At 44.5% G+C, this 23,098-nt stretch overlaps 1 protein-coding gene across 6 annotated transcripts in view; it reads left to right on the top strand.

Annotated features, from left to right (window-relative positions):
- STK25 (serine/threonine kinase 25) overlaps positions 1 to 23,098 on the top strand; it is a 116,785-nt gene that overhangs the window by 58,040 nt on the left and 35,647 nt on the right. For all 6 annotated transcript variants that reach the window (XM_029615261.1, XM_029615265.1, XM_029615262.1 and 3 more), the window contains exons 3-6: positions 14,786 to 15,016; positions 16,350 to 16,406; positions 21,417 to 21,525; positions 22,206 to 22,363. In XM_029615261.1, the coding sequence (XP_029471121.1) occupies positions 14,786 to 15,016; positions 16,350 to 16,406; positions 21,417 to 21,525; positions 22,206 to 22,363 (555 nt within the window). The remainder of the gene's footprint in view (positions 1 to 14,785; positions 15,017 to 16,349; positions 16,407 to 21,416; positions 21,526 to 22,205; positions 22,364 to 23,098) is intronic.

Genomic DNA, 23,098 nt, shown 5'->3' with positions numbered 1-23,098 from the left:
ATGATGCCACTCACAAGTGAGTTCCTAAACAATACATATGTAACGTTCACACCCACCAATTGGATATCACATTATTTACATTACCATTAAAACCACTTACTTAATTTGAAGATATCCAATGCATGTCTGAGATCTCCCCCCCCCCCCCCAATAAACTCCCAGTGTCCACTATAAAGAGATAAAAGATATATATTAACACATCCACTCACTCTATAAGAGATATACAAAGATCCTCATTATACCACTAACTCTTACTAACAAACACAGAATATAGATGGATAATGAACTACACACCTCACATAAAACGGCACCAGTCACCCCAAGCGCCACATACAAGCCCCTGGAATGCAAACCAACCATTACACAAAATATTTGCCCAACACCATAATGAAAAAATGATTCACAACTTTAAGGTGCTAAATCAATGTTTCCACAAATGGCGAACACCGGACAAAATCTGCCTTTCCACCGTCTCACTCCACGAATCAGTTTTCTCACCGACCACAAATTTCTCCAAAACCTGTAAACCCCCGGGGCTGATCCACTGAATGACTCCCCCCCCCCCCTCAACATCGACTGGTTTCTTAAGGGATCTCAGAACCAATCATCATACTCCACCTTCATTAAATCACACACATCTCACCTGATATATACCATGACCACACACACTAATCACCGCTCACCTGCGTCTCCTCCGTTACCAAAGACTTCTCCCACCAAACATACTGAAAAAGTCATCATGCTCACAGACACACAAAACAACCAATCGCCATCCAACAAAAACCCACATCACAACGCCACCATCTCACGCCCCTCCCACTATGCCAGTTAACCATGCCACAAAACACCCATCTGACTCATCATGATCATTATACAAACAAACACTCCAAACCACCACGGACCATACAACTACACTACAGACCCATTTCACACCAGTCCTACCAGACCAATCAACCATAAAACATAAAAAATCCGACCAGACACCCGTTTCTTATATCACTCAATTCTTAAAATAATGAGCCATAATTCTCTCCTTATATCATTACCATACACACCATAACAACCATACAATTCAACAGACAATTAAACCCAACCTCATCCAATCTTCCATCACCTCACACTTGTAAATCCAAATACCAACATTTATATCAGTCCACATGATCCCTTAATCAAACCTTCACATCACAACAAATAATAAGCTTGATATAACTACAACAGGGATCAATAAAATACCTCCTATTCAATCCCAATGTTCAGTCCCCACGGTTGACAGGTACGCCACCAAAAAATAAATTTCTGTTCCAATCACCAAAGTGCCCACGTCACATCCAAACATTCCAAGTTTTTTACTCCTTGTTAAATGTAACTTTGCCTTATTCACCTCTATTGTTAATTACTTTTATTTATTGCTTCAGTTATACCCTTGTTCTATGTAAACCGATCCGATATGGTTATTACTATGAAGGTCTGTATAAAAAAGTGTTAAATAAAATAAATAAAATCCCCTCAAACAAGTGATAACAAAAAATCTCACATCAACCTAATGGTTGGCTTCTCTCCAGTGTCCAACCAAAGGAGCTCCCTCCTTACCAATGCGCAGGTTGCTCTTGTGTTCGATTAATCCTTTTCTGTATTCTACGTTTGGTATGTCCAATGTAGATAAATTTACATGGACATATCACAGCGTAAATGACTTTGTCCGATATACAAGAAAAGGTACCCCTAATCTCCAACGGAGTCTTCACCTCTGAGTTATTGAAATTGCCGAATATCCAACCTATTATCATATACAGAGCACCCCTGACAACTACATACCCCATCAGCATATTGAAGAGAGTAATGACGCCCTGACACTAACGACCGTAAATTCTTTCCTTTTTTATATGCGAACACATAGCCTGGGACCTTACTCAACATGGGCCATACAAAGAGGGTGTCCTAGGTGGGAGTATGGAAGTATGTACACATTTTCCATGTTTTTTATAAATGGAGTACATGTATACATCCTCAAACGTGTGCATGATTTTACACCTGCTATCAAGTCACACATTAAATCTGGCTTCTTTTGCCTGCGGTTTTTGGGTGGTAGGGGTTGTAAGGCTTGGATAAATTGTTGAAGGTCTCGGCGAGTTGGTACTTAGCACATACACATCAGTATTTTCATAAGCAAGGTACACACGTTCGTCAGGCTGCTTTATAAAATGCCTGCCTCTGCGCATAATGGGCCTGATTTTCAAAAGCATTTACATGCTTAAAATTGGGTTTTACATACGTAAATGCACTTTTATGCGAGTAAGCAAGCTTTTGAAAATTGCTAAAATGTGTGCCATTGAATTGTCCATAGGACTTACTCATGCAGGTGCACGTTACACGCATAAATGGCTTTGAAAATTGCAACAACAGTATGTTACATTTAAACATGTAACTTCTTTTAAAATTATCTTCAAAGGAGTTACATGCTAAATACGTAACATACTATATTGTACCAATTTAAAAAAGCTATTTACCTGCATAAAGTACACTTACACACGCGTAACCTTAAACTATGCAGCTCCCTGCATTAAAACTGTGCATGTACTAAACGTGCACAGGGTACTTTTGGGGTGGCGATACATGGTATCTTCTAAACCATGCGGTTCCCGCTTTAGGTGTACCTCTGCATGCATGCGTGTGCTGAGCTGTACACACTATTGAAAATAAATTTCTTGATGTCTGGTGGTAGTTAGAATATGTAACACTTTGTACTATTAGACTCTCTAGGATTTTTAATTGTTTGAAATTATGAGGGCAAGTTTCAGAAGGATCTAACTGGGTAATTTAAATTAGCTGGTTAGTTCAGTGAGGCTGAAAAGTATTCTCCACTAACCCACTAAATGCAGCCTCCTGGCTTTACTGTGTTTAGCTGCTCAAAAAATGAGAGGCCTGGCAGGTGAGGTTAGGTTGAGGAAGACCCTGTGTGCTTACGTTTTGATCTTTAAAATATTTGTGCATGGTGCATCTTTTGAGCTGGTGCACAACTATGCTTGTGCTTTCGCCACCTCGAGCCCTGATCACCTCTCTGATGCACTGATCCTCCCGATCAACTCTTAGCCCCCCCCCCACCCCGATCCCCTATCTTCCAGTCCGTTGGCATCCCTGCTTCCCTGCAGCAAGGAGGTGGTACACTTACTGTCTCCTGCTTCTATGGGGGATGGCAGTGGATGGGTTGGGGAGATGTCAGATGGATGGTTGGGGCTCTGGGGTTGAAGGGGTGGTGTGTCGGAGAAGTCATTGGGGTTTGGGGGTTGGAAGGCTGTGGTGGCTAGCTGATTAGAAACTTAGTGGCCCATGTTCTAGCCGGCTAGACTTGAGCTAAATTTCAGCCATAATCTAGCTGACTAGGACATGTGCGGATAAGTCGGGGGCCCTCTACACATATAATAACTATTGTAGCTGGCAATTAGAAAACCTTGCTGGCTACTAATTTCTTGAAAGTTTTGGAGTCCTGTTCCCAGGTAGCTGCAGTAAACAGATGAGACATCCTATTTTTGACGATTCTTATGTTGGGCCAATGAAAGGTCAAAACATGCAACGTGTCCCTAGCCGAAGGCTTCCCTGTTGATAGCTTAGAAATCTTTCAGATACGAGCCGGGTTAAAATCCATAAAGTTAGCCTGCTGAAATCAAAAGGAAAGGACGGGACAGAGGGGAGCGGTAAGGATCAGTAGGAGACTGCCTTCTCCAGCCGGTCATGCTGCACCTTAGTTTTATTTGCATTTTAGACATGTAACTGACCTAAAATGTGTTCATTAGCGAAGTTGTGTTGCTTGCGTAAACGGAAATAGCGAGTTTGCTAACTTATCTTAAGTTCACACAAGAAATGTTATCGGAGCCTGTAAGTTTTTACCATCCCAAGGTCAAATGACGTATTAAAGTAGCAACACAGTTTGTCTGCACACTTGTAATCTGAGGCAGACTGGTCGGAGTATGGTGAAATTTGTACTTTGCTCACATCTGACTAATTAAAAAAACAAGGAAAAGAAGAAAGTTATACATGCCAGCTGAAAAAACACCAAAGTAAAATCACCTTCCCCCTTCTTCACAATGCTTCAGTTTCAGGAAGGGATCTTTTTTTATTCCTCCCCTTTCTCCTTACCGTACTTTTACCACCAGCGAAGTGAGGTAATCCTCGGCACTGATGATTAAAAATTGGAACCCTACAATGACTGTTCCGTGGCTTCTAGGAGACAAATTGGTGCTCTCGGGTCAGTTCCCAGGGGACCAGTGTCCACATAACTCTAAAAATTCATGTTTTGTTTGCCACTTTGCTGGTAGAGAGGCCTGGAGAACCATGAAATAATTCCTCGTACCCAGGAGGTGATCTGGAGGGCTTCTGATTTTAGGTCTGGCTCGCTGCCTGATTAGGCCAAACATTATGGTAACAAACCCATCCTGTTGGACTTGGTTGAGGAAAGAATGGCAAAGAGAGAGGGAGACGGGACGGTGGCAGAAAGTTTGTACTCCAGGCAGAGATTAGATGCTGCAGATTCTCGAGAGAGGTAAAACTGTGCTTAAATAGTAGTCATTTTTCCAAGGTGAAAATAAATCCATTCAGCTAACTGTTGCATACTTTTAGCACTATCATAGCTCAAGTCCTCCACCCAACCTTTCCCCCTTTTTAAAGTTGATCCTTCTGACGCTGAGATCTTTGGATATCAGTGAACCAGTGGAAAGATGGCTGTGATGCCTGATCTCTCGGAGACTGCGCAGATCCTTTCTTGAGATGGGGCTAAAAAACTCATGCATTACAGCAGAGGTGCACGACCAGATAGCAAACGGGCCTCCTTTTCTGAGTTACCAAGCTGGGCAGATTAACCTGGTGTGTGTAAAAGTGCCAGACGAATATTCCTCTGCATATCCTGGGAAAACCAGGCCTGTTTGTGGCTCTAGAATAGGACCAGGCATCGCCTCCTACAAAGATTCCCGCTGTCTCCAGGGTCAGCACAGTTACAACAGCTCTGCACTACTTTCTAAAACAGGGTTCCAGTTTCCATTTTACTTAACGCGAGGTTGAGTTGAGTGTTTAGAGTAAGAAGTGACTAGCTCTGGTTTTCAAGGGTCACATTCTGGCCTGGTTAACAGTGAATATTTATCAGATTGATTTGCATACATTTGGTTTACTCACCTAACTGATTAGCACCGTGAAAACTAGGGATGTTACATATCAAACGGTAAGTGGAGTTTTATCGTTTAGTCTCCATTTAACCACTTAATAAAATCTGACCCTATCAGCTGTGGGAACAGGCGGGGAATGAGTTGAGCCTGGATGGACATGGCGTTTCCTGTTTGTGGGTTCCAAGTCTCGGGCCAGGTCTGTGTGTCGTCATACCTGTCGTCACACCACCTTTCTGTGTGGGGCTCCCTGCCATCATAAAGTGCCACTGCCCCTTGCCTCCCTGTGAACTTTTACATTTTAATCCTCTAAGCAGTTACATTTTTTATCACAATATTTACATCCTTATTGAAAACATACCCTGCGTGCTGCATTGGCAGAGTGGAAGTTGGCAGGCTGGCTGTTTCGGTGGCCGTGCCCTGCTCTTGCTCTTCCTCTCTGGCAGAAGTGGTCTCTGCTGGTGGCTCTCCACTTACTGGGGCCCCACCAAAACTCCTTGAGGTCCATATTCAAAAGCCATTTAGATGGATAACTCGGAAGTTATCTGTCTAAATGGCAAAACCGGCATATTAAGACTTATGCTCCTAAATTCTAGCCGGATAACGAGTTATGCGGCTAGAGTTTAGGTGCATAAGTTGGGGGCATTCTGGTGGCAGGCAGGAGGCATTTCAGGGAGGAGTGGAGTTATTGGCATAAGTTAAGCGGCTAACTCTGATATTTGGAGTTAGCTGCTTAACTTATGCAGCTAATTCTGGTCATGCAGCTGACCTGTCCTAAAGTTAGTCACATAAACATATGTGGCTAATTTTAAGATAGCTGGATTTATTCAGTGGTGAGACTGCAGTGCTGAATATACCGGGCTAGTTATTTGGATATGTTTATCTGGCTAACCAGCCAAGCCACTCAGCGGCTGAATATTGCCCCTTGTATTTTTAGCCAAGAGAAGCAGATTCCACCAAAAAACCCTTATAATGCAGAAGTAGTGGTATCAGCCACCATTGAGAAAGTGTTTGCTTTTTAGGAGAGAAGCACAAACATGGTAAAAAAAAAAAATAAAAAAATTAGGAAATTGTGCAAAAATGAAAATTGCCTCTCTTGAAGCGTGCTATATTTCAATATGCTTTGTTCTTTATAAAAAAAATACTAGCAGTGCCTTTGCACAATATGCGGGTACAACCAGCCGAAGTAGGTACCAGGGTCCCAGCTATAAATCTGAAAATGAAATGGATGAAGAAAGGAGTCTAATGTTTGCATTGCAGCAGGTCCCGGTGTGAAATTTCATATTGCAATAAACAAACTTGACTCCAGTATTCATCTTGGAATGCCTCCCTATTTCTTTTATCAAAAAGGAAATAGATGTTTCTTTGTTTGTAATAAATGCAATACATTCTAGCACCGTATTCAGCTGCATAAGAACTGCTTGGCAATCTAACTTGCAGAAAAATGTTAAAAAGGTGCCTGTGTGGATTTTGTGCCCTTCCCATGTCACCTGCTGCATTCCCTTCATTTCCTTGTTCCTTCTATCCACTGCTTTCGTGCCTGCATGTCTCTCTCTTCATTCAAATGTTTTAAGCAGTAGCATTGATTGCAAAATTAGTAACCGGCCTGCTTGTGTCTACTGGCCTTATTCCTACCTTCCCTTTCATTTATGCCCTAATCGATTCTATTTATTGCATGTTATATTTTGTTTTCAAGGGATCTCTGAGGGAGTGGTATGGAGGGATTGTAGAGCTGATGGCACACAAGATAGGCCATGTGGTCTTTTTCTACCATCAAGTTTCTATGTTTTAATAAAAGAATTGAGCCTTTTACCTTAAACAACCATGGCCCCCATTAGTTTTCAATAGCACCCCTTTCCTGAGTTCTCACTTCATCTGTCTGCTCCTCGTCTCTCTCTTGGCCAGCAGTCTTCCCCTAATCACTAGTCTCCCTGGCTCTCCTCTCAATTGGGGTTCTCTCTTACTCTTTCCTGATTACGGATCTTCCTTGCTCCCCTCTCGCTTGCTTTGGAATCTCCCTCACTCTCCTCTCTCCCAGTCCATGTGCTTCCTTTATCCCCTCTTTCCTGCTCGGGGATCTCCCTTGCACCTCTCCTCTCTGGTGAAATGTTTGTATACTAATGCCAGAAGTCTAAGAAGTAAGATGGGAGAATTAGAGTGTATAGCAGTGAATGATGACATAGACTTAATTGGCATCTCAGAAACATGGTGGAAGGAGGATAACCAATGGATAGTGCTATACTGGGGTACAACTTATATCATAATGACAGAGCGGAGCATCTTGGTGGCGGGGTTGGCATAGAGTCCAACAGGATAAAGATCCTGCATGAGACTAAATGTTCAATCTGTTATACTTGAACTTGGTTAGTGGGCCCTTGGGTCGTGGAGAGAGCTGACTCCACCCACAGGGAGGAGCCCTGAGGGGACTCTCCATGGCAGGCGGGGTTTCAGCAATGATGGACACAGGAGTCAGAGAGATATATATTGTACAGCAAAGAGAAACTCAAGGAGCGGGTTTGCAAACTCAGTCCTGGAGTAGGTAGTGGTCCGCAGAGTGGGATAACCCAGGAAATACTTGCTTCTTGGTAGTTCTTGTGCAAGGTAGCTCCGGTAGTGGTCCGCAGTGTGGGTTAGGCCGGAGATAAATGGCAGCAGACACAAGGCAGCGTGGATCCGGTAGTGGTCTGCAGAATGGGGTAACCCGAGGATCCGCACAGCAAGAGTGAAGCAGAGTTGTAGATCAGGTCTAGTACTCACTCCATAGTGTTGCGGTAGATGTATAGTGGTAGCAGCAGTGGTGACACAGAGCAGAAACACTGAAGGGTCATCTGTGGAAGTAGCGAGAGGTACTCACTGAGCTGGTGAAGGTGAGACTTGCAGAGAAGGCTCTCCGAGGAGCGGATAGCCCTGAGTGCAGCAAGGCCCCTAAGGAGTGGGTACCTGAGTTTACTCAATCTGGAACGCAGGAACAGCGAGGCGAAATGTCTCAGCAAAAGGAATTGAGCAAGATGGAATCTTTGCTAACTCATTGGTAGTAAGGTCCAGTAGGCTTAAGTACGCATAGGCAGTGACGTCATGCGGAGGGAACGCCCCCGAGGTTCCCGCCATGACGTGGATAAGACGAAGGCAGGCGCGTGCCCTAATTTACACCAGATTCAAGATGGCGACCGAGTTCGTCCACGCCGTTCCGGGAACGCCAGGAAGGTTGGCGTGTAGAGGCAGAGGTGGCCATCTTAGCCAGAATCGAAGCTATAGGGTAAAATGAGGTGAGCAGCAGAGGTTGCAGCCGTCTGCGACCAGGTGCAACACAATCGAATCTGTATGGGTAGAACTCCCTTGTGTGTTGGAGAAGAGTATAGTGATAGGAGTATACTACCCTCCAACTGGCCAAAATGGTGAAACGGACAGTGAAATCTAAGAGAAATTAGGGAAGTTAACCAAACTGGTAGTGCTGTATTTATGGGATATTTCAATTACCCCAATATTGACTGGGTAAGTGAAACATCAGGGCATGCTAGAGAGATAAATGGAATGGAATAAAAGACAATGTTATGGAGCAATTGGTTCAGGAACTAATGAGAGAGGGAGCAATTTTAGATCTAATTCTCAGTGGAATACAGGTTTGAGGCAGAAGAGCAGGGGGTTGGTGACCCTTCTGATAGCGGTCTGGCTCTTTTTTGATCTGCCATGCAGCCTGTGTTCCTGTAACCGGAGCCTCTGCACCAAAAGAAAGTATTAGTTTCTATGTATATTTATTTGTACTCAGAGAGTAAAAAAAAAAAAAAAGAACTAGGAACTAGTTAGAGGAATCTGTGCAGCATTGGGGTTCCAGCAGGGTAGGTACCTTTGCAACTCTGGGAGCTCAGTGATGGGGTTTTTCAGCAGCATCTCTGCCTGTAGAGGAGACTGGGTGTTGGCACTGTGGAGCTGCAGGACTGTTCCCCTGCTTGCCATTCAGGTGCTGGGAAGAATGGGAGGAACAGCATGCGCGTGTGGCAAAAGCGGCATGGCGATGGGGGTAGTTTGCATCGAGCATGGCTGCACCGGTAGAATGAGCCTCTCAGGTGACTGGATCTAGCGCTGAGGCTTTCCCCATCAGCAAGGAAATGGCGGCCATTTTGCTTCCTTAGCAGTGTCGGCAGGAGAGACAGGGGAATCCCCTCTAACTATCGCTGGTGGTTCCCTGTCCTGTGGAGGTGCTCCAAGGAGGAGCCTCTAGTTCTTGTAGAGGTCTTCTGCCGGGTTTAATTTGATTATGCGCAAAGCTTGTTTAGCGGCACAAGTAGTAGGGGATGCTGGCTCTTGGCCCTAGTCTTCATGGATTTTTGGCCAGTCAAAAGCCTGAGCTCTGGAGAAGCTCTTTAGGCCTTTGATGATTTTCGTTACCGGTTATTGAAAGGATCTGGGCATAAACACGCTGAGAGTGCAAGCAGGCTTTGCTTAGCTGCATGGTACACCGCGGTAGCCTTCTTTTCTTGCATGTGTAGGCATGTGCACGCATTCTTGCTGCATGGCAGTTGCATGTGCAGGGACCTGTGTGCATACGGCTATGGCTTAGATTTGAGGGTGTACATCTGTGACCTAGACTTGAGCGCGTATTTGCATAGGTACTTGTGCGTGTAAGGCCGCGACCTAAACTTGAGTGCGTATTTGCGTGTGTGCGTCCTGAAGGAGTGTATATGTACGCCCGGGTGGCATTGGTGTACATGGAGAAGGCCACCTAGAACCGACGTTCAGGAGAGCTAAGCACCAGGGACGAATAGGTCCAAGCACCTTGCTATCTGTGAGGCTTGCCATTTGATAGCAATTCAGTCTTCGCTCTCTCTGTTTGTGACAGTGCTATTTAGATGCTCAAAGTAATTTGACTACTACAGCTTTTGTCCAGGTTGGGACATCCCCTCTGCCTATGGTGTCTCTGGAGGGGAGTGGAGTGGGAGGCGAGGCAATGGTAGTTTGCCTTCTCCCTTGTTCCCTTGTTCCCAAGGTTAGAAGCTTCCCTGAGAGAGTAAGGTTGGGCCTATGGGCTCCGGTATATTTCCATCCTCTTCTTCCTGGGTGGAATGTTTCCAGGGCCTGCAGAACTTTCTGTAGGGGTGCCCAGTGAAGGTGAAGCAATTTACTATGTAGGGATCGCATGCCTAGGCCTCCCATTTGTCACTCACAGCAGGCAAATGCTGCAGGCAAGGGGATGTGATCATGAGTTATTGGAGGGAGAAATCGCATATGATTGAGAGCCGCTTCAGATTCTGTTAAGTTTTGGTTTTTTTTTTTCTTTTTTCACAGAGATGTCTTGCTGAGTTTGTTGGCTCAGACCCTGAACACTCTCAGTGTGGCTGGAGATCAATTTAAAGTTAGGTGTCCTGTTTCTCGCACCCCCCCCACCCCCCCGGTATCCAATTCAAGAGGTGTTGAATTTAAAGAAGGTAAATGTGGCTCTCAAGGTTCCCTGTTTTCCGCATGGAAACTCTGAGGTACAACTCTAAGGTCAGTCAGAGCAGCAGTATGCAAGGGGGAGAGTTCTTGGCATCTCTTGCCTTGACAGAGGTGTATCTGAACATAGTCATCAGGCCGGAACATCAGAAATTCCTGAAGTTCATGGTCCTAAGGAAACACTTCCATTTTCGAGCCCTTCCCTTTGGCTGGCGACGGCTGCACATGCCTTCACCAAGGTGATGGTGGTGGGGGCGGCTGCATTGCAGAAGGAGGGTGTGTTGGTGCATCTGTGTCTGGATGACTGGTTCATTCATGTGAAATCAGAGGACCTCTGTCAACAATCGGTACAAAAGGTACCAATGTGCTTGAAGTCTCTAGGATGGGTGGTGAATCTAGCACCTAGCCATTTAGTCCTCTTTCAGACTCCAGGAGCTCAGTTCAGCACACGGCGAGAGTGTTTCTCACAGAGAGAGATTGCAGAGTCGGATTAGGCTTCTGCTAGAGCTTTTGGGGCCAGGGTCTGGGACTATTTACAGATCCTGGGTTCTATGGCATTGAAATTGGAATTAATGCATTGGGCATTCACGCATATGCGGCCTTTGCAGGGGCTCTTCTCTCCCGCTGGAATCCATTATTGGAAGAGTTTCATCTTCCTCTTCTGTTAGAGGGGGAAGCCAGGGATAGTCTTTCTTTGTGGCGTACTCGCACCAGTCTCGTGTGGTGCAGAATTGGAGGTTCTGAATTGGATAATAGTCACCACCAATGCAAGCCTTTCCGGATGGGAGGGTAGTGTGGCAAGATCAGTTGGCGCAGGCCGTGGTCAAAACAGGAGGCTTCATGGTCTACCAATCTGTTAGAGATGCGCGCAGTGCATTTTGCATTGCTTGCCTGTCTGCCGAGGATATGCGGCCATCCAGTGTGGATCCTATCAGACAGTGCAACAACAGTGGCCTCCAAGGCAGAACCAAGAATCAGGCAGTGACTCAAGAGGCCCGGGAGTTGATTCTCTTGGCAGAGCAGCACTTGGAGCAACTGGCAGTGTCTCACATCACCAGAATGAGCAACATTCAGGCTGACTTTCTCAGTCAGAGAAAGTTAGACCCTGGGGAATGGGAGCTGTTGGAGGCAATGATGTGTCTCATTCATGGAAGATGGGAGTATTCTGACCAAAGAGAACACAAGGCATCGCAGTTTTACAGCTGCTGAACAGAACATAGTATGGAAGGAATCAGCTCTGGTGCTGCCATGGACTTGAGGGATTCTTCTTTGTCTTCCCTCTGTGACCTCTGGTGGCCAAGGAATTATGGCGAATAGAGAAACATCCAGGCAACATGATCCTGGTAGTTCCAGAGTGGCCACATTGACCATGCTTCCCAGATCTGTTCAACATGGCCATAGACTGGCCCCTGAGGTTTGGACTTCGGTCAACTCTTTTCCACCAGGGCCCAATTTTTTGGGTCAGGCGGCTCACTTATGTCTCACGGCTTCACTTCTGAGAGGAGACAACTGCGATGGAGGGGTTATTCTGAAGTGGTTATTTCCAACTTATTGCAGGCTAAGCGACTTTCTACATCCGTGATGTATGTGTGAATTTGGAGGATCTTCAATTCCTGGTCTGCTGTTGATGGAGTAGAATACAGCCTCAGCCTGTTTTGGCTATGGTGTCACATATTTTGGCTTTTCTACAGAAAAGATCTGGTCAAGGGACTGGCCTTTAACTCTCTGAGAGTTCAAGTAGTGACATTGTGTTGTCTCCTGGGTAAAGTACAAAAGTATCCTCTGTCAGCATATCTGGATGTTAATCGGTTCCTTTGGGGAGCTAAGAACTTGCGTCCTCAGGTGCGGAAATTTGTCCGTCTTGGAATCTGAATCTAGTCCTTAGAGGATTGTCTGAGGCTCGGGTTGAACCGCTAAAGAGAGCTATGATTAATGACTTGTCTCTTAAATGGTTTTCTTAGTGGCTATTTGTTCAGCCAGGAGAATTTTGGAGCTCCAGGCACTGTCACGTTGAGATCCCTTTCTACAGATGTTGGATTCGGGGGTATCGTTATGCATGGTGCCTTTCTTTCTGCCTTTGGTAGTCTCTGCATTCCATCTTAGACTGTGAAGCTTCTAGCTTTTCCAAATTTAGATTCCTCTACGTCTCAAGCAGGGAAGCTTAGGCTCTTAGATGGGAGGTGTGCATTATTTAGGTATATAAAAGTCATTTATGATTTCCATAGATTGGATCACCTCTTTTTACTGTGGAGTGGCCCAAAGAAGGGAAGTAAGGCGTCTAAGGCTATAATTGTGTGGTGGCTAAAGGAAGCGATAGAGTCGACTTACATTTCTAAAGGATGCCTGCTGCTGGGGGGTTTAGGGGCACACTTGATGCGTTCTCAGGTGACTTCCTGGTCTGAAATTATCCTTACTCAGAAAAGTGCTACACGGGCTGAACTACACTGCGACACTTGTAGAATATTGCCAAGTTAGAGGCATCCCTCGTGGCCTTCGCATCTGGAAGGAACCTTGTCTCCACGCAGAAGATTCCGAATTTGTGAAGAGGTGGAACCAGATCCTGAACAAGTGCTCTTTCGACCTGATGATGCTCATTGTAGAGACTTCTAAATGCTCAGCCTTTTCTTGTCAGGATAAACTTCAAATTTCAGCAGGCTGTCTGGGCTCCCCCTGGAACTGCAGCCGCAGCCCCCAACAACCGAAGGCGTTCAGGTTTCTGCCTTGCGTTCCCTTAGAGGCAAATTGCCGGGGAGGTCTGTGGCCTCTCATACTGATGTGGCTCGATTCCTGAAGAGGGTCAAGCATTTGTGACCGCCAGTTCAGAAGTTGTGCCTGGATTGGAAACTCAATTTGGTTCTGTGAGTGCTCTGTGGTGCCCCCTTTGAGACAGTTGACCCTGAAAGACCTCACATTGAAGACAGTGTTTCTGGTGGCCATATGTTCCGCCCAGCGGATTTTAGAATTGCAGGCTCTGTCGTGTAGGGAACCTTTTTTGCACATTTCTAATGGTGGGGTCACATTGCGAACGGTCCCCTCCTTTTTTTGCTGAAGGTGGTGTCTTCTTTCCATGTTAATCAGACGGTGGATCTTCCGGCTTTTCTGGAATGGTCTAAAGATTCTCCATAGGAGAGGGAACTGCATCTTTTGGATGTGTGTTGGATTTTGTTGCGCTACCTGGATGTCACTGATTTCCTTTTGGCGGTCTGATCACTTTTTTGTGCTGTTTGGGGGTGCAAAGAAAGCTGATAACGCTTCAAAGGCCACAATTTCACAATGGCTAAAGGAGGCCATTTGCTCTGCGTATATTTTGTAAGGGTTGCAAGATTCCAGTGGGGCACAGGCGGCTTCTTGGGCAGAATGTCAGTTACTATCTCCCCAGGAGATTTGTAGAGCAGCGGTGTGGTCTTCGCTTCACACTTTCACCAGACATTACCGTTTAGATGTGCAGGCACAGGAGCACGCGTCCTTTGGTGAGAGTGTCCTGCATGTGGGTCTTTCGGGTTCCCGCCCAGTTTAGGGGTACTTGGGTACATCCACTTGTCTGGACTGATCTGGGTATGAACAGGAAAGGAAAATTTTGGTTCTTACCTGCTAATTTTCATTTTTGTAATACCACAGATCAGGCCAGAGACCCTCCCTGTCTCTGCCGAAAGACTGTGTTTTCCTGTTAGTCGATCTCAATTTTCAGAGAGTTCTGTTCAGTTGTACATATGTCTGGAGGTGACATAGGCTCCAGCGCAGGGGGTTCCAGCCCTTCCTTTACCTGGTCAATACTGAGGGACTGCAAGTGGCAATCTTGGTTATGTAGCAGTGCCTCAAAAGTTTTGTTCTCTGCCTCCATCTACTGGTAGGGATGCATAAACCCACTTGTCTGGACAGATCTGTGGTATTACAGGAACGAAAATTAGCAGGTAAGAACCAATTTTCCTATTTCATTCAATATACCGAGCAGATCAGACCCATATGTACAACAGTTTTTGCTAATTTAGTTTTAAATGAATGGTACCATTCTCGGAGGAACAGTAATAAAGGAGACAGATCAGCTCTGGGGAAGAGGGGTGGTGGTGGGGGAAGAAACAGTGAGATTTGTCGCTTTATTGGACATATCAGCTTCTGTACGATAATCGTGACAAGTCCTCTCTTACGCTCCCCAAGGCTGAATGACTTCTTTCTCTCTCCCCTCCTCTTCGGCGATCCTGCTGCAGACATCACAGATGGACCCCGAGCTGCTGTTCACCAAGCAGGAGCGGATTGGCAAGGGCTCGTTCGGTGAAGTGTACAAGGGCCTCGATAACCGCACCAAGGAGGTGGTGGCCATCAAAATCATTGATCTGGAGGAGGCAGAAGATGAGATTGAGGACATCCAGCAGGAGATCACGGTGCTCAGCCAGTGCGACAGCCCCTATATTACCCGCTATTTTGGTTCTTATCTAAAGGTAACTCCTTCCTATCCCTGTAACAGTGCCTGCATATCCCACTGTTTTGCATCCTATCTAAAGGTAGCTCTGGCTGATGCCCCCCACTGTAACATCCCCTATATAACCCACTATTTCAGCTTCTGCAACTCTATAGGTATTCACTCAGAATCTTCCAGTGCAATTTTTTCTGTCTTTTATTTAAATTTTATTAATCACCTAAAAAAAAACCTAGGCGATATAAAGCATAAAACATACATAAAATAATAATTATAAATTACATGTATGTATCAGCAAATATACTTGAACATGGACAGACAGTGGCCAAATCAGGAGATGCTTGCAATAGTGCCATAGCTTAATAAAAAGCCTGCTTAAACAGCCATGTTTTTAATTTGGATTTGAAATTTTTTAAACTGTCTGCGAAGCGCAGTTCCACTGGAAATGTGTTCCACAAAATAGGTGCCGCAACAGAAAAAGCACTGTCCCTGGTTGTACACAGCCTGGCGTGGGAGGGTGAAGGCACATCAAGAAGGCCTCTTTATGAAGAGCGAAGTTGTAGGCTGGGGCAGTATAAATGTAGTAAAGCATTGCCCCATGAAGAAACCAAGTCAGAAATCAATTTATAAGTATTGATTGCAATTTTGTACTTAATATGTTCACTGATGGGTAACCAATGTAAATCCATCAGGACAGGAGTGATATGATCTCGGCTTTTGGTTCCCGAAATGAGACGTGCGGTGCATTGAGCAATAGTTGTAAGAGTTTTAGGAGTTATTGCAGGTAGACCTATTAGAACAGAGTTACAATAATCTACTATAGGGAGAATCGAAGCTTGAACTATAGTTTGAAAATCAGCTTTTTCCAAAAGATGTTTGACCACACAAGATCCTTAGTTTGAAGAAACCAGACTTTATTATATTCAATATAAGCTACAACTTCAACTCCATTCTAAAGTTGTTCCCCCATCCTCTGCTTACATAAACTATTATGTTGACTTCCATCTAAAGAAATTTCCCCATCTCAACACCCCCTCCCCCCTCCCTCCCTCCCAGCAGCAGCCCACTCCTCAGTTGCCTTTACATTGGCCCATGCCTAAGGCTATTTTCTTTTGCTCCTGGTTGCACAGCTGCTTTGTCAGCTGCTGTTCTCCATCCTGCCTTCTAGAATGATGCAGATGTGCCCTGCTGTGGGGGGCTTTCCTCTCAGCAGCTGCTAAAAGCGGAGGAGCACGTGTACCCTGGATCCTATGAGCTACCGTTAGAGCAGGCAGCACGGCTTGTAGCATGGCTCCATTTTATTGGTTTTAAATTAATACTCTCGCTCTTGCTTTTTTTCTCCCTTTCGTTTGCAGGGCACCAAGCTATGGATTATAATGGAGTACCTGGGCGGGGGCTCTGCACTGGACCTAGTAAGTTATTTGACCAATCGCAGCTTTCCACAGCGGCCAGTCGGAGCCTTCCGTTCAGAAAATAAGTTTTGAAACAAATCTGTTAAGTGATTTACATGGAACTGTGGTTTAGTTACAAGGCATTCATTATAGCATGTGGTGCAGATATAGTACAGTTCTCATTTAAATTTGACCTGCGTTCAAGCTGGCTTTCATTTAGTGCTGCACTGAAACAGGAGTCCACAGCACAAGGCCCTAAGTGAGAGAAAATTCAATCATGACAGCTTCATCCCAAGGACAAACCTGTATTCTGTTATTTATTAAGGTAGGAGTTTTGGTTGCAGTTGTCTTAGCCCAGAGAGGGTGCAAATGGACAGTGCTGTTCTCAAGTTTTCTGTACATTTTTTTCAGATGAGGTAGTGGTAAAAACTCTTCCAAGTTTTGCTCTCAAGGTTAATTCTTCTATTTTACATTACAAAGAAATTCTTACTCATTTAGTATCCAAAGCCCAAGAATCCTCAAGAGGCAAAACTTCACTGACTGATGGCAGTAAAGTAATTTGAAAAAGATGAAGTTTGCAGAAGATCAGAACAATTATTCAATTTGGATGATGTTGTGAAGACAAGATTACTCGTTCTTAAGATTGCTTTGATTTATGATGTAAAGGTGGTCTGTTAAGACAATAAACCAATACTATGCGTTTCATCTCAAAATGGATTGGATCTTGAACTGCTGACTCATACACGATGGTCCATAAGACTCCCCTGAGTTTCCTCCCTGAGTACAAATACTAAAGCAGTGTCTGCCTCGTACATGGAGAAGACTGATGCAAAGCAGCTTTACCAGCTCTGCTTGGCCCTTCACCAAACACTACAGCTTGGAGAAGTGGGCAGCAGCAGCCTTGACAGTGGGAGATGAGTTCACCAGGCCGCTGGAAATCCCATCCTGTTCTCTACATCTACAGGTCCTGACTGCTGGGGACTGTGACAGAATGCAAATTTGATTTATTTAGTTAGTTATACTTGATTTTTCCCCCTTTCCTTGGAGATCAAGGCAGATTACAATTCGGATCAATTAAAACACAGATGATATACATTTCCAATCCCTAAGTCTTCCACTCTATCCTTTACCCACCCATCCATTTCTTGATGTCAGTTTCTGCTGTTTTGATTCTTATTGCCAGTAGGACCTGCCCTCCTGCTCTTGGAGTGCGCTGCTTGCCCATGCAGGATCTGTAGGTCCGGTTGTAGATAGACTAATATATGGTACTAAAGGTCACTTTAAATCCGCGTTTCAGATCCCGACTTACTGGAGATGTGAGCAGGCTGGGCAGGAAGGACCACTGCAGGAGGAGGAGCCAGTGCAGGAAGTAATTTGATGTAACTTCTGGTGTAACTACAGTTTCCGAGCAGTAGTAACCCAGAGGTCCTGCCTGCTGTACAAGCTCATACAACAGGAATTAACGATTAAAAAAAAAAAAAAAAATACTCCTCATGGCCCAACAATCCCCCAGAGCTTTCTAGGAGCTGAAGAGACAGAACATTGCATGAAGGACAAAAGTACAATCCAATCTAATGAGCAAATGGTACACGTTCCAGTAATTTAACAGGAGATGTCCATGGATTTTGTAGGTTTTTCTTTTTTTAATATTTCTTTTATTGAAACCAGAGAGAACACTGAACATTAAACAAGAGCAAGTAATAAACATAAGTACAGGAATCACCATTAAAGTCATGGCAGGGTATACAAATGACATTTGTATACCCTGCCATGGGTTTCATTTTCAAATGGTTTTCACCCCTCCCCCCATGCACATCATTCACACACTCCTTCCCTCTGAGCTGAGATAGTATAACATCCTACGATAAGGTGGCGACTTTCTTCCACAAAAGAAAATAGTTTTTCAGTCATAGCAGGTGCTTCAGGTGCGGTATTGACTTTTTTTTTCTTAACAATTCCAGCTGGGTTTGTTGTTGCATTAACACTCGCCAGTCACCTGGAGATAATACCAATGACGGCTATTACCTGGAGATAATACCCTTATTCAATAAACATACACACAGTTAATGCAACTCCAATTGCTCTATGCTTCAACGGCAAGAGATAATGTGGGAAAACAAAAATTAGTACTTTAACCAGCTGTATTCTGAATATAGCCGGTTAAGTATATTTAACAAAAAAAATCTCCAGGTCTTCCAGGCCTGATTCCCCAGTCCTCCCAAAATGCCTAAAGGCAACGTGGGCTAGCGCCCAGTCCCTCTCTCAATCCTTCTAACCACCAAAAGATTTTTTAAAAGGTGTTGGTTAAAGTGGTCTGGGGCCAGCTCCCCTGCCTCCACGATCTTGCGTTCAAATTCACCGCTCCACACCCCCTGCAATCTACATTCCACGCTCTCCACCCTCCTGGACCCCAAACCTAACATTCCCGGCTGCTTCCAGCATTGCTCCGTTAGCAGCATTGGATGCTGCCAGCATTGCTTTCAGAGTAATGCTAGAAAGAGCTGGGAACAGGTCAGACTGTAAATCACCTGGACCAGATGGTATAATTACCAGCGTTCTGAAGGAACTAAAAAATGAAATTTCAGACCTATTAGCAAAAATTTGTAACCTATCATTAAAATCATCCATTGTACCTGAAGACTGGAGGATAGCAAATGTAACCCCAATATTTAAAAAGGGCTCCAGGGGCGATCCGGGAAACTACAGACCGGTTAGCCTGACTTCAGTGCCAGGAAAAATAGTGGAAAGTGTTCTAAACATCAAAATCACAGAACATATAGAAAGACATGGTTTAATGGAACAAAGTCAGCATGGCTTTACCCAAGGGAAGTCTTGCCTCACAAATCTGCTTCACTTTTTTGAGGGAGTTAATAAACATGTGGATAAAGGTGAACCGGTAGATGTAGTATACTTGGATTTTCAAAAGGCATTTGATAAAGTTACTCATGAGAGGCTTCTAGGAAAAGTAAAAAGTCATGGGATAGGTGGCGATGTCCTTTCGTGGATTGCAAACTGGCTAAAAGACAGGAAACAGAGTAGGATTAAATGGACAATTTTCTCAGTGGAAGGGAGTGGACAGTGGAGTGCCTCAGGGATCTGTATTGGGACCCTTACTTTTCAATGTATTTATAAATGATCTGGAAAGAAATCGATGAGTGAGATAATCAAATTTGCAGATGATACAAAATTGTTCAGAGTAGTTAAATCACAAGCAGATTGTGGTAAATTGCAGGAAGACCTTGTGAGACTGGAAAATTGGGCATCAAAATGGCAGATGAAATTTAATGTGGATAAGTGCAAAGTGATGCATATAGGGAAAAATAACCCATGCTATAGTTACACAATGTTAGGTTCCATATTAGGTGCTACTACCCAAGAAAGAGATCTAGGTGTCATAGTGGATAACACATTGAAATCGTCGGTTCAGTGTGCTGCGGCAGTCAAAAAAGCAAACAGAATGTTGGGAATTATTAGAAAGGGAATGGTGAATAAAACAGAAAATGTCATAATGCCTCTGTATCGCTCCATGGTGAGACCGCACCTTGAATACTGTGTACAGTTCTGGTCGCCGCATCTCAAAAAAGATATAATTGCGATGGAGAAGGTACAGAGAAGGGCTACCAAAATGATAAGGGGAATGGAACAGCTCCCCTATGAGGAAAGACTAAAGAGGTTAGGACTTTTCAGCTTGGTAAAGAGACGGCTGAGGGGGGATATGATAGAGGTGTTTAAAATCATGAGAGGTCTAGAATGGGTAGATGTGAATCGGTTATTTAGTCTTTTGGATAATAGAAGGACTAGGGGGCACTCCATGAAATTAGCATGTGGCACACTTAAAACTAATCGGAGAAAGTTCTTTTTTACTCAACGCACAATTAAACTCTGGAATTTGTTGCCAGGGGATGTGGTTAGTGCAGTTAGTATAGCTGGGTTTAAAAAAGGATTGGAATAGACTTAGTTTTTGGGTACTTGCCAGGTTCTTATGGCCTGGTTTGGCCTCTGTTGGAAACAGGATGCTGGGGTTGATGGACCCTTGGTCTGACCCAGTATGGCATGTTCTTATGTTCTTACCTCTCTCTCTGTGGGAGGGAGAGAGTGGAGTTGAGGCTGCAGTTAGGTGGAGGCAGGAGGGGGCTTGGTGAATTTTCATGCAGCATCATGGAGGTGGAGGAGAGCGGTGTTGGCCTGGGGTCGCTATGACCCCCCATTCCTTTTTTTTTTTTGGTGGTTAGTGGGGATAGGGATTGGGTGCTATCCCAACGTATCTTCAAGTATTTTGGACAGCTGGGGGATTGGGTCTGAAGATCTAGAAGGGTTTTTTTGTGTTTAGATATCTGGTTATGTTGTAAATGTAGCTGGGTAGGATTAAACTTATTTGTGTAAACTTAGCAGGCTCTCTCTTTAGGTTTAAAGTTAATTGGATACATCTAGGAGTGTATCTGCAGTGGGAGCCTGGCACTTCTGCGTATCTGTGACCAGGTTTGGCTGCAGACGTTGTCCGCTCGCTGGCTTACTGAATGTGAACCTGATTAACAAGTGCACGATTTACGAATGCACACACATCCAGCTGTTTTTGCCTGTGTTAATGATAGCGCGCCATAGTTGATCAGTCCCTAACTGTGTGCCAAACAGCACAGCCACGCTTTGACATAAAACCATCAGTTTCCAGGGCTTGTCTTTTCAAAGCATAGGACTGTAAAAGCAAATTGAAAATTCCCCCTAAAGTAGTTTTGGGGCCTGACAGCGTCCTGTCACATGGCAGGTGCAGACCTTCCTCAGAGGTTCCTCTGGAAGTTAGAATATTCCATGTATCCAAATCTAAAAGTCGTCTTCTGTTTTATTTTCATGTCTAAACACAGATAACATGAGATCATTAAAAAAATATATATATATTTATTGCAAGTTAGTTACATTCACCCTTTTGTTGTGGCAAGTAAATCTGCCTCCAGACTTGAGTTAAAAGAAAGTCCCGCTTCAAATGAGTGTGCTTTTTTAACTCTCGCTTCGTCATCTTCTCTGTTCCTTGTGTAGCTGAGGCCTGGACCATTGGAGGAGACTTACATTGCCACAATCCTGCGGGAGATCCTGAAGGGTTTAGATTATCTGCACTGTGAGAGGAAGATCCACCGCGACATCAAAGGTGAGACCGCGCAGTTTGACTTGTCTGTACAGCATCTCCCGCAGGGCCCAGCACCCACGGGGAGGCTGCTCTAGTTTAACCTGTCTGCGGTGTACACTCGCTCAGCCATGTGTGGTTGTACAGTAGCCCCCCTGTGATGGGAGTAGCCATGGCCAGCTGGTGTCCTGTGTATCGGCTGCCTGAAAATGAGGATGTCGAGACCGGCATTGAAGTCCATGACCTTTTTCTGCTCTGAGCACAGAGCTTAGCTGATCCTCCCCTTATCTCATGTAAGGTTGCTGGTATTGAGTGGTCCCTAGTCTGCCTCTCTAGCCTCACTTTCCATCTCTAGCCAGATGAATCTGCAGAGAGACTCCTAACAGTAGGAGTTGGGGTGAGAACCCAGTTTACTGTAACCCTGAAAGTGTTGTGTTTGGGTCAACTGGGGCTGAAAATGTTAGAGCAGAGGGTCTGTGTGCTCACTATTATTTATTAACGTGATGAAATGCAATGTCTGACAAAAGTAAATCAATGCGATGAACCAAGAATAAAACATATTTGGATGCTTGGGTTGTATCCCTCTCTGTCTGCTTTCAGCCCCATGGATTAGCCTGGGAAAGGCTTACTAAGGACAGGCAGGAGCAGATTCAGGGGCTTGATTGCTGATTTGGATCTTTGTTTGTTTTCTTTACCTTGAGTAGCTGCAAATGTGCTACTGTCAGAACAAGGAGAAGTGAAACTGGCTGATTTTGGAGTGGCAGGGCAACTGACAGACACCCAGATCAAGAGGAACACATTCGTGGGGACACCGTTTTGGATGGCACCAGAGGTCATTAAACAGTCTGCATACGACTTTAAGGTGTGTTTGTTCGCTCACGTAAAATATAAATTATAAATAAAATACATACATACATTCTGAGAGACCTTGTTAGAGCTGCAGACCCTAAATCTGTTCTGCCTTTAAGAGCTCTCCTAGACTTGTTCTTCTAGAACATCTGCAAGATCTCTCCCCAGATTCACTCTTCACCTGTCCGTGCTGTATTCCTTCTTCACACACATCAGTGTGACACTAGCATGGTCTTCTGATGAAGATCTACTCTTTGGCCATTTGTGCAGAATTCATGCTTTACATAGATCAGTGTGATACTTGTGTGGGACTTGGAAGGGGATAAGCACAACCGTTCTGCACTGTTTTTCCAATATTTTCTCAGAGCAGTTTACAAACAGACAAAAGATAAAATACAATAAACTCAAGTTACAAATAATACCAGAGAAAACCCAAACCAAATCTATATTATTTTTAGCAAACAGAGCTTACAGAAACATAGCAGTATCAGCGTTGAAAGAGAAGTCAATGACTACAGCTTTAAAAGCCCAAAACCCTTCTAGAAAATTAGAACTTTGACTCTTCAGGAATGAACAAAGTGTAATTTAATGGTTTTGTTTTTTTAAATTAAGAGTCAACTGAATTTTGAAAAATAAATTAAAGTGGTCTCTCTCACTGCCAGGAATCCTGAGCTGCTGTTGCGACGCTGCTGCCCTTGAGGAGAGCAGCAGCCTGACCTGGTGTGGTCTGAAGGGGGCATCATTTAGG

This window comes from Rhinatrema bivittatum, chromosome 9 (genome assembly GCF_901001135.1).
Source record: "Rhinatrema bivittatum chromosome 9, aRhiBiv1.1, whole genome shotgun sequence".
Classification (NCBI taxonomy): Eukaryota; Metazoa; Chordata; class Amphibia; order Gymnophiona; family Rhinatrematidae; genus Rhinatrema; species Rhinatrema bivittatum.
The sequence above is the reverse complement of the archived record's forward strand: the minus strand, read 5'-3'. Positions and strand labels throughout refer to the sequence as shown.